This window comes from Pteropus alecto, unplaced genomic scaffold (genome assembly GCF_000325575.1).
Source record: "Pteropus alecto unplaced genomic scaffold, ASM32557v1 scaffold111, whole genome shotgun sequence".
NCBI lineage: Eukaryota > Metazoa > Chordata > Mammalia > Chiroptera > Pteropodidae > Pteropus > Pteropus alecto.
Window position 1 is genome coordinate 1,017,123 of NW_006431915.1, and position 14,322 is coordinate 1,031,444.

Here is a 14,322-nt window from a genome sequence, read left to right on the forward strand (position 1 = left end):
CAAAGCTAGTTACTAACAGAGAGAAGGTGTCGAAGCAGGTCTACATGGAAAATCAAGAGCTTGGATATTTTTCTTCTAAGATCTGGAAAAGTATTGGAATTTCCTCGAGATAGCAAAGAAATCTGGCTTCTAAATGGACACTGATATGACACCCTCACCCCCATCCAACCTGATACTCGTCCACATTATTATCTGGACCAGTGGGAGGTTTTCAAACTCAGTTTTAATTTTGCAAGATTTTCTTTTTTTATGTTAAAGCTAACATGTAAGCTGAAACAAAGAAAGGAAATAAAATAAGGATATCCTGATTGATTGCATAGGCTCCGCCTTCAAGCCCCACTTACCCATTCCCTAAGTAGTCCCAAATACTCATCATCCTTGGAGTTCTATAGGAAAAGTATTCTAAGTATTGAACAAAAATACTTTTTAATGGCTTAGGAAGATTTGGAGATTAATGTGAAACTACAGGATAAGGCTCTCCACTGGAAAATGTGGATGTGATGTTTCTGGGTTTCTCTGTTTTACATTTTTCACAACAGAGAGTTTTATTTATTTTGATGAAATAAATTATTTAATGAAGTGTTGCCTATGAAATAGTGTTATATAAAAAAAGCAAATATAAAAAGGTACATAGCAACCAAATCCAATACTGCAGTAAATATATAATATGAAAGACATCGTTCAAAGTGTTTGAAAGTGGCCATCTCTTAGTGTTAGAATAATAAGTGAAGTTTCACTTTTCCTCATCCTACTGGCCTGTATCTTGCAAGTCTCTATAATGAGCATGCGATGATATTGAAGTGCAAAGTCATTATAAAAATTTTTAAATAATATGTGAAAGTGCAATAAAGTAAAAGTAACCAAAATCCCAACATAATTTTAAAGTTTCAATAATATATAATGTGTTCACAATCCAATACTTTTTCCATTCACTTGCTAAAGAAGCTTCTGTTAAATAGATGTTTTACTGCCTCCTTCACATCCTTATTTCTGAGACTGTAGATTAAAGGATTCATCATGGGAGTCATCACCCCATAAAACATGGATATAAGTTTGTCAGTGGCATCCAAGTCATCTAAATTGTGTGTCTCTTTAGACTTGGGTTTCATGTACATGAAGAGAATAGTTCCATAGAATATTATGACCACAGTCAGGTGGGCTGAACAAGTGGAGAAGGCTTTGCTTCTCCCCTCAGAAGTGCGGATCTTGAGGATGCTGGAAATGATAAATGAGTAAGAGATGACAATCAGGAACAGGGGCATCAATGTGAACAATGTCGTGGCCACAAGCATGATGAACTCATTGCCTGAGATGTCAGCACAAGCCAATTTCATGACAGCCAGAATTTCACAGGAGAAATGATTGATGACATTATTCCTGCAAAAGGTCAATTGTACCACAAATGCAGTTTGTACTGCAGAGTTGATAATCCCTGCCAACCAGGACCCAGCTGCCATGGGCACATAGGAATCCTTGCTCATGATGACAGGATATCTCAGAGGGTTGCAGATAGCCACATACCGGTCAAAGGCCATCATACCAAGGAGCACACACTCTGTTGTCCCCATGGCCAAGCCGAGGAACATCTGTACTGCACAGCCAGAGAAGGAGATGGTCTTTCTTTCTGAGAGGAAGCTCACCAGTGTGGAGGGAATGGAGGTGGAGGTGTAGCAGATGTCCAAGAAGGAGAGGTTCCCCAGGAAGAAGTACACAGGAGTGTGAAGGTGGGAGTCCAAGATGCTGATTAAAATGAGGGTACCATTGCCCAGAAGAATGACTACATACATTATTAAGATTAGCACAAAAAAGAGTAACTCAAGCCTTGGGTAACCAGAAAGCCCCTTTAAAAAGAATTCCACCAAAATGGTTTGGTTTGTCCATTCCATACTTTCTCTCTTTCATCTGTAAATAAATATTCAAATAATTTAAAAATAATAATAATAATTTCTTTACTATGGTAAGTCTAAGTTCAGCAATACACAATGTTTGCCATACATCCAATGAGATGACGGATGAAAGAAAACAGGGAAGGGAAAGAAGAGAGAAAAGATAAGGGAGTGAAGAAACAAACAATACAGGAAGAGAAGTACGAAGGACAAGCTCTTTCTGGACCAGCAACTTTGTGAGGTTTTATTCATCTATTACCTCATTTAAACCACACAATTATTATCATTTTTACAATAAAGAATTTAAGTTAAACTACAAGAGTTTGGCCTAAAGTCATATAATTAATAATTAACATATAATTAATATGTAGCAAAGCCTAAGCTAAAACTCAAGCCTGCTTGTCTTCCACAACTATGTTTTTTATGAACTGTAAAAGCAATACTGAATGCATTATATCAGAGATTGGGTTAGTTAACTCAGAAAAAGCAACCTAGTTCCTAGGTCAGGGAAACTCAACAGTAACCCACTGCATATTAAAACACCGAAAAAAGTGTGTCAATCTGATGGGAGAATGGTCAGCAAAAAATCTAACCAATGTTTATGGACTGCCTGATTGCCCCAATACCGAGTGCAATTCATGTAAAGTCCAATAATCTGATGTCTTTTTGTTACAATGTAAATGGCCTTTTTCTTGGTGAGACAGAGAGCAATTTTTAAATTTTTACTTTTTAAATTATCATACAGTATAATTGATTTTGTCTCTTTTAGCATACAGTTCTAAGAATTTTGAAATATGTGTAGATTCATGTAACTATCACTACAATCAGGACACAGAACTCTCCTATCACCCTAAAACTCACTTGTGCTATATACCTTTATAGCCATCCCTTTCATCCACTCATACATCCTAGCAAAGACTAATATTTTTTATCCCTCCAGTTTTACCTTTTTCAGAATGGCATATAAATGGGAATATATGCGCCATTGGTGTCTGGCTTCTTTCACTGAGTATAAAGCCTCTGAGATTAATCCAAGTTGTTATTGCTGAGTAGTACTCCATTGTATGGATGTGCTACAGTTTATTCAATACCTGTTTTGAATTTATAGCTGCTGTAAATATTTATGCTCAGATTTTTGTGTGAACCAGGTTTTCATTTTTCTAGAGTAAATATTCAAGAGTGGTATACTGGATGATATGAGATATGCATATTTAAGTTTATAGGAAACTGCCAAACAGTTTTCCAGAGATGCTATATCATTTTTGCATTCCAACCAGAAACGTATGAGTTCTAGGTGCTTCCCATCCTCATCAACACTTGGTAATGTTAGCATATATTTTTTTACACATTCTAATAGGTATGCAGTGATATCTCATCACAATTTTAATTTCCCTAATGACTGATGTTGGGGGGGGGTTGCCATCCTTATATTCTTTTTAGAAAAATATTATTCACGTCTTTTGCCCATTTTCAATTGGATTGTTTGTTTTCCTATTGTTGAGTTTTGAGATGCTATATATATTCTGGCTATGAATTATTTATTAGATATATGACACATATATTGTCTATAAGTCTGTGACTTGTCTTCTCATTCTCCTAATGCAAACACCTTTAGTTGCCATTTTAATTGGCTGCTGCTTAAGCCCAACTGAAAGAAAGACTATGACCAAACAGACACCTTCTAAAAGTTCTTTGATCTCTCTCACCTTGGGTGATTCCTCAGGGAAATAATCTATTACCACCATGCAGGGATCAGAAAGGGTAGGTTTTGCAAAGATCTTGACTCATAAATTCTCAAGCCATTCCTTTTTATTTTTCCTCAGAAATAGTGCCTCTCCACCTGCCCTCCACACACACACAAATTTCAAGTAATATCTTTGTTTAAGGACACAGAATTCATTGAAAGTGCCCTGATTCATTCACAAAACAAATAGGCACTTAACATATAGACCATTTCTCCTTATTCAGGAAACTCAGTGAAAATTTTAGGTCTGAATTGAATCCTTTGGACATATTTCACCTAGCTTCTAATTAATAGGGTGCTTCTCTTTCATCCTATTTTGTCCTTATTTCAATCAATTCCACATTTATACTTTGGAATTTTTTTACGCACTAAAGATTCATGCTTCTTTTACTGAGTCCCAGACTCACCTTCTTAATACTAACCACCCAAATCCCAATTTCCTGGTAAGTGAAAACTGAGAAGCAATTTCACTCTGCAAGCTTACTTTGTCTGTTGAAGAGAACATGCATTTTTAAATAAAACTGAGATTTTTACTGACATGTAGATGTGCTTCAGAGCTATGGATATACCCCAAAATTCTATGAACAATAGAAAACATCTAAGCATGAAGACACAGGATGTTAAAAATATTACAATACAATAAATACAACTATACCCTCTACAGCCCCAACCACAGAGGATAGGCAGCTATCCAGTTTGGAGGGAAACATGCTCTGACATGGCTTTCAGAGTTCACAGGAGGAAGCTCAAAGCACTACCAAACAAGAAGGCTTGGGGCAAGTCCGTGCTGCAGAAACAACTACAAGGGACTCGATCTCCTGTTTCCCTAGCTTTGCTTCTTCCCAACCCTACCCTGCCTTGGGGCCTGCACCAGCTAAAAGCTATAGCTTCAGTCCACACTGCTCCACTTAGTTCTCACCAAAAATCTTTCGTTAGTGGATGGGATCAATGAAAGCCTCTGGCTTTGTGCAGAACACATGGACACTCTATATGGTTTCCATATGGCCAGCAATGACCTCAGCACCAGGGTCCCACATCCATGCCCCCTGTGCTTACAGGGTCAGTAACTAGCCAGATGACCTTGGGCAATATAAATAACTTTGTTTCTCAGCATCCTTACCTATAACAGGGGATTTTAATAGCTTCATTTTAGTGTTCTTGGGAGAATAAACAATGCTGTAAAGCACCAAGCAAAAGGTAAGTACTATTTTTGGTGTCCTTCATCTTTCATTGATTTGTTCTTTTTTCAGGTTCTTTTACATTTCTGTCTTGTTCCATGTTCCTACAAAAGTATCTTTAACTTTTTACAGTCAGACTTGTTCAGGTATCTGGTCTCTTCTTACCCAACCAACCTACTAATTTTCATCACATCTACCGTATGTCTCATGGATGCCCATTATATTAAACTCTAATCACTCTGAAATGAAGAATATTATACTACTATAGCAAAAGCCAATGCCATTTAAAACAAGGAACTCTCAAGTTGACACTATTTTAAAGAAAGGCTATTTCAATTCATTCATCTAAAAGTTAAATGAGAGTATGTGCATGTGCGTGTCTGTGTCTCACAAATATTATGTCTGAAGTTATCATAGGAATACATTACCAATAACAATAAAAAAAATAAAATGCTCAAAACAATTCCCGAAATACTCATGGAAACATAACTATGAGAGTTAAAATTCTTTCCTGTTAGCTAAAAACTCATTGCTCCTCTTCATTCCTTTTTTACACAGATCAACAGATGTATTCAAGAATAAGGAATAGTGTTTTCCAAATAATGCTCTTATTGAGAGGCTCCAGGACAGGGACTATCTGCTCACAATAAGCACTGGCCAAACATTTGCTAAACTGAAACCAAAGATAACTGAATTGGTGCTATGAGGTAAACTGCTACAGAATAAAAACTTTAGTGACAGCAGCCTACTTTACATTCTGGATCAAGGGTGCAAATCTGCCTATTATACATCAACCTCATTGGACTGGTGAGAAATTAAATCATTAGACATGTAGACACTTGTACTGAACCAAAGAACAGGAAACTATAGTCTAACTAAATGAATCTTTATTCCCAGTAAAATAAATTTAATACCTAAATATCCATCTGTTTTTGTATATTTGAATTACATTGGATTTCAAATTACTCTTTTGGTCATATTTTTCAATTTTTCTTCATTTTCTCACTATAGCCAAATAAATCCTCTTAGACTTTTTCTTCCTATTCTCTGTAGACTCTCTATGGTAAGAAATATTCTATCCTTAAAACATATGGCCTATTTCAACTCAGTTCATTGGACTAGCATGCCCTTGAATTTGTGTTATTAGTATGTTTTCAGCAATTACCTCTAAATAGAAGGTCGACTCACCTCTTAGATTGTAAAACAGGTTGTTTTGCATTGATCTTCTTTTTGCAGCCTTTTGTACAAAATTTTCCATGAGGTTAATGAATTTCTGAAGGTGTTACCATGGAGGAGCCACAGTGTCACAGGACTTCATACCTGAAAAACATTGATGGCAAAGAGACTATTTCAAAATTGTTTTAAAGCCTTATATACATTATAACCAAATATGATTGATTAAAAAGGACTTCATTTTGGATCTGCTAGTTTAAAAGCAAGAAGAAAATGAATGTTTGAGAATATGGAAGATTTCATTTGCCCTTCAAGGCCAGTTGGAAATACTGCCCCATTGTGAAGATCTAGGAAATCCTCTAAAGAATCTTCTCAGGCTCAGGAACGCCATTTAAATATTTCTTGCTCTCAGGGACTCATGCAATTTTCTCAGCTATAACTTTAAGTTGCTTCAGGGGAAAGATGTTCAAACTTTGAAAACTACAAGGATAATCCCCTAAAGACTTAATTATATTAGATCCATTACTGTATTTCAAATAATGAATCAGAAGTCTTAAGGATGTATCTTATTTCATTCTCAGTCTATTACCATACATTGCTGGAATCCTCAATCCAAACATATTCTAATGGCTTTGTCCAGACCTTTGTTCTTATGATAGTAGAGTAGAAAGAACTCAATTAGCTACATTAATTCTCAGCTATTAATAATAAGAATAAAAACTTATAAAGTTCTAGGCATGGTTATAAAATTTCTATACATATTGTTATTTAATTCATATTTGTTAAATTAGTGAGCAAAAAAGGGTTTATTGTACAAAATAATCTAAAAATTATTGCATTTTACTCTGAAACTCAAAACATATGTGTCATGTGAACATGAGTAGAATTTTGAAATTCACAACAAATTCAGAAACTTTGAAACCATACAATGAAAATGTAAAAGCCATCAAGCTATTCAGTTTTCTTATTATAACTCTACAATTTGATTTGTAACTCAATCCCACTCCATATTTTAGGCATCTCTAAAAAATTCACCTAAACAGATATACCTATCACTAAGATTAACTGGCATAAAATTACCATCTAACTAACTTAAACTAATTAGGAGATAAAGAGGAGATTATATATATATAAAAAATCTCAGGTGCTCTCAGCCATATTCCGCTGCTATAGGGAGGGCTCTGTTTTTATTAAACTACTTCACCCAAATAATGAATGCAATGTATTCATCCCAAAACCATTTACCCAGGTAAAAGAGACTTTGACTAATGGTCTAAAGATAATGGGTTAAAAATCAGCACTGAACAGGAAACAAGTTAAAACTGGATGTTCAACATCATTGTTTCTGAAGTTTAGTGACTTGATCACAAGAAATTAATTCCCAAATATCTTAGATGCTGGTCTGTCACTGTATCTAAACTTCCTTCTCAAGAACGGAGCATTTTACCTGTTTTTTCCTTTCTTCTCTCCGAATTACAAGAGATCCTCAAAATCCTATATCCAACATTATTTAAGTGAAGTACCCAAGTAAATCACATCAGAACAATGTTTCCAGAAAATGAAATTATTCTTTTACTTTTTTGGCAGAGAAGTTTTAGTTACTATTTTTTCTGACCTATCTAGGACATGGGACATAATTTTATGAAGGTAAATAAAGCTGCCCACCAAAAAAAAAAAAAAATTAAGCCATAGTTATCTGATCTGTCATCACCTAGGATGTAGAAAATATTCCAATGGGCATGCAATGCAACTCAGCTTCAATGTGTACTCTCCAGACCTAAAGCAATTGCTTTAAGGGTTTAAATTGAGATTTTACATTTTTTTTACTATGAGTTAAAGTTTCCAACATAATTAGACACCTGCCTCATTTTTTTCTCTTTTTTAAATTATATTTTTTTCTGTTATCCATATGTATTCATATTTATTTTAGAAACTTGGACATTTCAGGAAAAAATCATGGTTAATTTATTAGATATATCTTTCCAACCTCTATTATGCATAAGCTTTCTTGGTATAAGCTTTGATTTTGCAAATGCTGAATACTAGTTTTTGTTCTTTCACTCAACCATGTTAATGTTAAGTATTTTTGTATTAATACAAATTCTTCAAAAATATTATTTAATAGTTGTAAAATAGTCTATTAAATGATGTACTGTGACTTCATAATTCCCCATCATCAAAATAGACAAGTATGAAAAACTAGTTCAAAAGATAGCAGGCAGTGATGGCAAAATTATCTAAAACTCTAAGTCTTATGGAAAATAGAAATTTGTTAGATAATATCCACAGTCTTAATTGTTTTCATTCCTTTACCCAAATAGATTATGGGACTCCATTTTATACAAGTAAACAAAAATGATGCAGGAAATATTTCAAATACAAAGGTATTCAATATAGTAATTTTTTTAAGGATGAAACACTTGGAATCTATCGATTGCTTCTTAAAGGAGTTACTCTAGCATTGCAAAAGAAATACAGATAATGACCTCTACTCATTTAATTCAATTTTTAAGTATCAAAAGAGATGAGTGCAATATAAAGATGATATATTATTAAACTGTATACTTGAAACCTATATAATTTTATTAACTGACATCACTGATGAATTTAATTTTTAAAAAATTTTAAAAAGAGAGAAAGATGGGTGCTTTCCTATAGGGATGTTTGCAAGTAAAATCTTGTGACAGCAATCATTTTGGGGCTATTAGAGTACCAAATATACTACCTTAAACTCAGCATAAAGTAATTATTTTCTGAAAATAATTTCCAAATAGAAATAAACATTTTAGAAAAGTTTAAAAAGAAGAAAAGCATTTGATCTGATTTGTACCCTCCCTCTCTACAGCTTCAGTAGAGATTCCAGACTACTGATACTTGTTCAAAGCCTCTATCAGAGTTTTATTGTCAGACTAAGAGGTTGACTATGCTTTTACAGTAAATCAAATTCCAGTCTTAAACGGTACTGAACAGGAGCGTATCTAGGCCTATCTATCCTTTCCCCTCTCTTAGTATGCCTGCATAGTTGGGCACAGCTTGCATTGAATAAGAGTCCTCCTTTCTATAGCCAACAGAATTATAAACTGCCTTCTATGCTGACTAAATGGTCTGAGCATTGTTTTCTTAAGAAGCAGCATAACTTGTTGGCAAATGGCTATCACAAGGCAAATCCTGTATCATCTCCACAGGCTTTGTTTGAAAATGTTAAATAGTAACCCATTCATTAGATCAATTAATTTATTTATCTAGCGATATATTTTATGGCTGTGGTAGAACATCATAAGAATGCAGAGCTGTTTTTAAAAGGATTCTGTGATTCATTTACTATAAAGAGGAAGATCATTTGCTAATATTTATTCTGAAAATTTTTTTTCAAATTAAAGATGTTGTTACATGCTCTTTGGTACACAACCCAGGTGCTTTAGCTGACCCCAAATTCCTTCTTTAAAAAAATATTGGCCCTAACTGCAAATTCAACAAGCTGGATGACTTTCATATAAACAGCGATGTGCAATTTGGTTACTTACACATCAAAAATCTAAAGAACATGAAATTGTTTGTAATACACTACACAAAAGTCTCACCTCCAAGTCTCAGCAGAAAGTTCAGCTTCACATTGTGTACTATCTAATTACTATTCTACACAGTTGAAGCACCAATGGTGCTCTCTAAGGTATTGGAGAGAGACCATCTAAAAGGCCTTGTTATTCATGTGTGCTCTGCAGAAAAACATCCATCAGCATCACTCAGTAACATGTTCATAAATGCAGATCTCAGAGCCCACCTTAGCCTCACTCCATCAGAATCCATATTTTTCAAAGATTCCCCCAGATTCATCACATATATACTAAAGTCTGAGAGACTCTCCACTAGATCGATGGTTTTTATCCTTGGTTGCACGTTGAAATCATCCGGAGAGCATTATTATTAAAAAAAAAAAAAAAGATGTCTGATTTCTACACTTTAACCAACTTATATAAATTTTGGATGACAATAAAGTGTAGTCAAAAACACATGAGATTTAAAATCAGAAAAACCAAATTTGAATAACTTACTATGATTTTATATAAATTTATTCTCTCTGGATTTCATTTTCCTCAGAGAATTATAGTGATAATAAAATAAGTAATGTGCATAAACACATTTGTAAATGATAAAACTTGAAACAAATGATATTGTTAGTGTTTGTCATAAATATAAAATCAAATAAATAATTCTTCATTGAAAAAAATACAGCATGCTCTCTCCGAAATATTGATTTTAAAGTGGGCTCTGCAGATCAGCTGCATCACAAATAACAGATGTTGTAAAAAATGCAAATCATTCTTCTCTGTCTCAGATCTTGTACATCACAATCTCAGGAAACAGAATATAGAATATTTAAAAACTTGCATTTGTAATAAGTCACAGTTGCTCTTTTAGCTAGAAGAGGAATCTTACCAGCTAATCTCTGTTACCACTATTCCAGCTAGCACCCATATAGTTGTTTGATTTCCTGTCCCAATTACCTTACTTTCTATAATATGGGACCACTCATTTAACTTATATGCTGTTTCTTTTCCTGTATTGTTCCAGGTATGAAAAAAAGGAAATGGAAAGGGCCAATTGGGCAACTGGAATTGAGTTCATTCCGAAAGATCTTTCAGAGTACCAAGACATTAAAAAACTTTCTTTTTGTCATGTGCTTAGTGATGTATCCGGTGATCCTCCTGGGGAACAGCACTTTTATCATCTTAACGCTCCCAGAATCCCGCCTCCACAGATCCATATACTCCTCCTTTGGCAGCTTCTCCAACTTGGATACACATCTCTTTTGTCCCCTCTATGCTGACAAACTTCCTATCATAAAAAAGTTCTCATTCACAGTTCGTATTATATAAATGTCTATCTCTTTATGTAATGGGGTCCACAGAGTGTGTGTTCCTGTCAGTGATGGCTGATGGCATCTAGAAGGCCATCAGCAAATATCTGAGCTAGCCCATCATTATAAACGAGGGACTTTGTGTGTTTAGATGGGCAGCTATCTCCTAAAGATTAAGCTTTCTCAAAGTACTGGCACAAAATATACTCACGTTACCAGTGTTCTTTTATTGAAGAAATAGCATTAATAGTTTTTTTATGAAACATTTAGCTGGCCTACACAGATTTTTTTTTGAATGAGAGTGCCATAATGTTGAGTGCAATGTAATAGTTTCATTTGGTCCATGACTGCTAATTGCTGTTTCCCATGTTTTCATATTCTATGCTATACTAAGAATCAATTCAGTCAAAGGAAGAAAAAAGGCCTTTTCACCTGTTCAGTCCACAATAAAAGTGATAATTATGTCTTATGGGACAATCCTTTTTTTGTACATGAAGCTGAAGCCCAAAGACATGACTTCAGACAAACTGATCAATTTATTCAATGGGATAGTCATCCTAATGGTCAATACTATCATCTATAGCCTGAGTAACAAGAAGGTACAGGCCTGAAGCTATAAGACACTCGTTCTAGAGAAAATGATGTGAAACTCATATCTCTGAGTTCAGCTGCACAAAAGAAACTCATGTATTTTGAGGCAAGGATTTTAAATACAAACAGAAAAAAAAGGTCAAATGTTGAATCACAGAATTTCAGAGTTAAAAAGAAATTTCAAAAGCAATAGTCCAATTATATCACTTTCTGAAAATGACTGTGATCTCATAAAAATGTAGGGCTACATAGTCTATGAAATGCAAGTAAACTTACGGGAGCAAGACCAAAAAAAATTAAATTAGGCCTTTCCCCATGCCCTGAAAAAAATACTACCACAAATAGCTACCTAACAAATAATACATATATTTTCAGTATTCTTTATTTTGAATACTTTTGATATATTTGTTTGTTTATGCTTGGTTTTGTTTTTTCATTTTACCCAGAGACCTCATCTGGCCCCAACCTACATTTCCAACTACATCTTTTACCTTCATGTTGTTCCCTGCCCATGTTGCAATATTGTGCGCCACTCACTGCATAGTTACCCTATTATTTCATATTCTTTCGCACCTAAGGAATAGCACATGCGATTTCCCCTGCTTTGTTACATTTCTCTTTCTTCTCTAGTGAAATCTAACAATAATGAAAGAAATAGGTCAAGTGTTACATCCTCTGTAAAGTTTCCCAATACTCCCTTGAGTTAGTTATTCCCTCCTCCATGCTGCCCTGACCCTTACCTCCTACAGTAATTTTTCTTTTATGCTATAACCATTTTTTAGATTCTGAAACCTAACCAATGGCAGAACCATGGCTCACTATTTCCTGTATGAAGTACAACGCCAAGTTAATTAAAAAATAGTAGGCAATCATTAACTGTTTAATTAATTTAAATTGAAAATGAATAATAAAAATACAAATATCTGAAATGCCACACAACAAGATAAATGGACATTATATAGTATTTCATCCTCCAAACTACAATTCCGAATATTTTTGGAAAATAGTAGCTAATCTTTAAATGTAAAGAAAAAAAAGATAAAGGACTGAATAAAATATACCAAAGAACTCATAAAAATTTCCCCTTTCAGTGATTATTGAGTTATAAGGTACAGTGGTGTTTTTTTTTTTTTAATTAAATTCATTGCAGTGACACTGATTAATAAAATTATATGTTTCAAGTATACAATTCAATAATACAACATATATATATTGCATTATGTGTTTACCACCCAAAGTCAAATATCTTTCTGTCACCATATATTTGACCCCTTTTACCCTTATCTATCCCCACCCTGCTTTCCTTCTGGTAACCAGTAAACTGTTCTCTGTGTCTATGTGTCTCTGTCTGTCTTGTTCGTTTGTTGCTTTCAGTTTCATATCCCACATATGAGTGAAGTCATATGTTTCTTCACTTTTCTGGCTTATTTTGCTTAGCATGATAATCTTAAGACCCATCCCTGTTGTCACAAAAGGCAGTATTTCATCTTTTCTTATGGTATATATGTACTATATCTTCTTTATCTAATCACCTACTGGAAACTCAATTGTTTCCATGTCTTGGCCACCGTGAATAATGCTGCAATGAACATCGGGGTGCATATATCTTTATGGGTAAATGTTTTTGAATTTTGGGGGTAGATACCCAAAAGAGGGGTTGCTGAGTCATGTGGTAGTTCGATTCTTAATTTTTTGAGGAATCTCCATACTGTTTTCCATAGTGCCTGCACCAATGTACATTCCTACTACCAGGTGTATGAGCGTTCCTTTTTCACCACAACTTCTCCTATACTTGTTATTGCATGTCTTATTGATAATAGCCATTCCTACAGGTATTATGTAGTATCTCACTGTGGTTTTAATTTGCATTTCCCTAATGACTAGTGAAGTTGAGCATCTTTTCATATGTCTGTTGGCCATTTGCATGTCTTCTTGAGAGAAGTGTCTGTTCAAGTCCTCTGCCCATTTTTTAAGTGGATTGTTTGTTTTTAAGTTGTTTAAGTGAATTGTTGTTGAGTCGTGTGAGTTCTTTATATATTTTAGATATTATACCCTTATTGGAGGTGATGTTTATGAATATCTTCTCCCATTCAGTTGGTTGCCTTTTTGTTTTGTTGATGGTTTCTTTGCTATTCAGAAGCTTTCTATTTTGACATAGTCTCATTCATTTATTTTTGCTTTTACTCCCTTACCTTTGAGGTCAAATTCATAAAATCCTTTCTAAAACCAAGCTCTATGAGTTTAGTATTATATTTTCTTCTATGCAATTTATTGTTTCAGGTCTTATATTTAGGTCTTGGATCCATTTTGAGTTAATTTTGGTGAATAGTGACAGTTAGCAGTCTAGTTTCATTCTTTTGCATGTGGTTGTCCAATTTTCCCAGCACCACTTATTGAAGAGGCTTTCTTTTTTCCATTGTATGTTTCTGGCTCCTATGTTGAATATTATTTGTCCCTGTATACTGGGGTTTATTTCTGGGCTCTCAATTCTGTTCCCTTCTGTTCTGTGTGTCTGTTTTTCTGCCAGTATCATGCTCTTTTGATTATTGTCACTTTGTAGTATTTCTTAAGATATCATTACCCCTCTGATTTTATATTTCTGCTCCAATTCTGTACTATAAACTCAGATTTTATTTTTAAGAAAATTTTAAAATTAATCCCACATATATGGTGGTGATTTCTAAAGAATATTGTCAAAATACCTTACAAGAGAAAGATTTTTTTATTGTTGTTTTGTTTTTGCCACAAAGGAAATTCAGTTTGCAGCACAAATAGAAAGACTCTGGTTCAAAATCAAAAATGAGAATCAAAATTGTAATTCCCCTTCAGAGAAATGTCATATCATTAAGAGGTAACATTTTTATCACTTTTTAAAAATTTCTCATCTCTTCT

The 14,322-nt window shown here is 34.2% G+C and overlaps 1 protein-coding gene across 1 annotated transcript; it reads right to left on the reverse strand.

Moving 5' to 3' along the window:
- Positions 1–907: 907 nt before the first annotated feature.
- LOC102884555 (olfactory receptor 13C9) lies at positions 908–1,893 on the reverse strand. Its single transcript, XM_006906063.1, has one exon. It carries the CDS (start codon positions 1,884–1,886, stop codon positions 930–932), a length of 957 nt encoding a protein of 318 aa, XP_006906125.1. The 5' UTR covers positions 1,887–1,893; the 3' UTR covers positions 908–929.
- Positions 1,894–14,322: the final 12,429 nt, after the last annotated feature.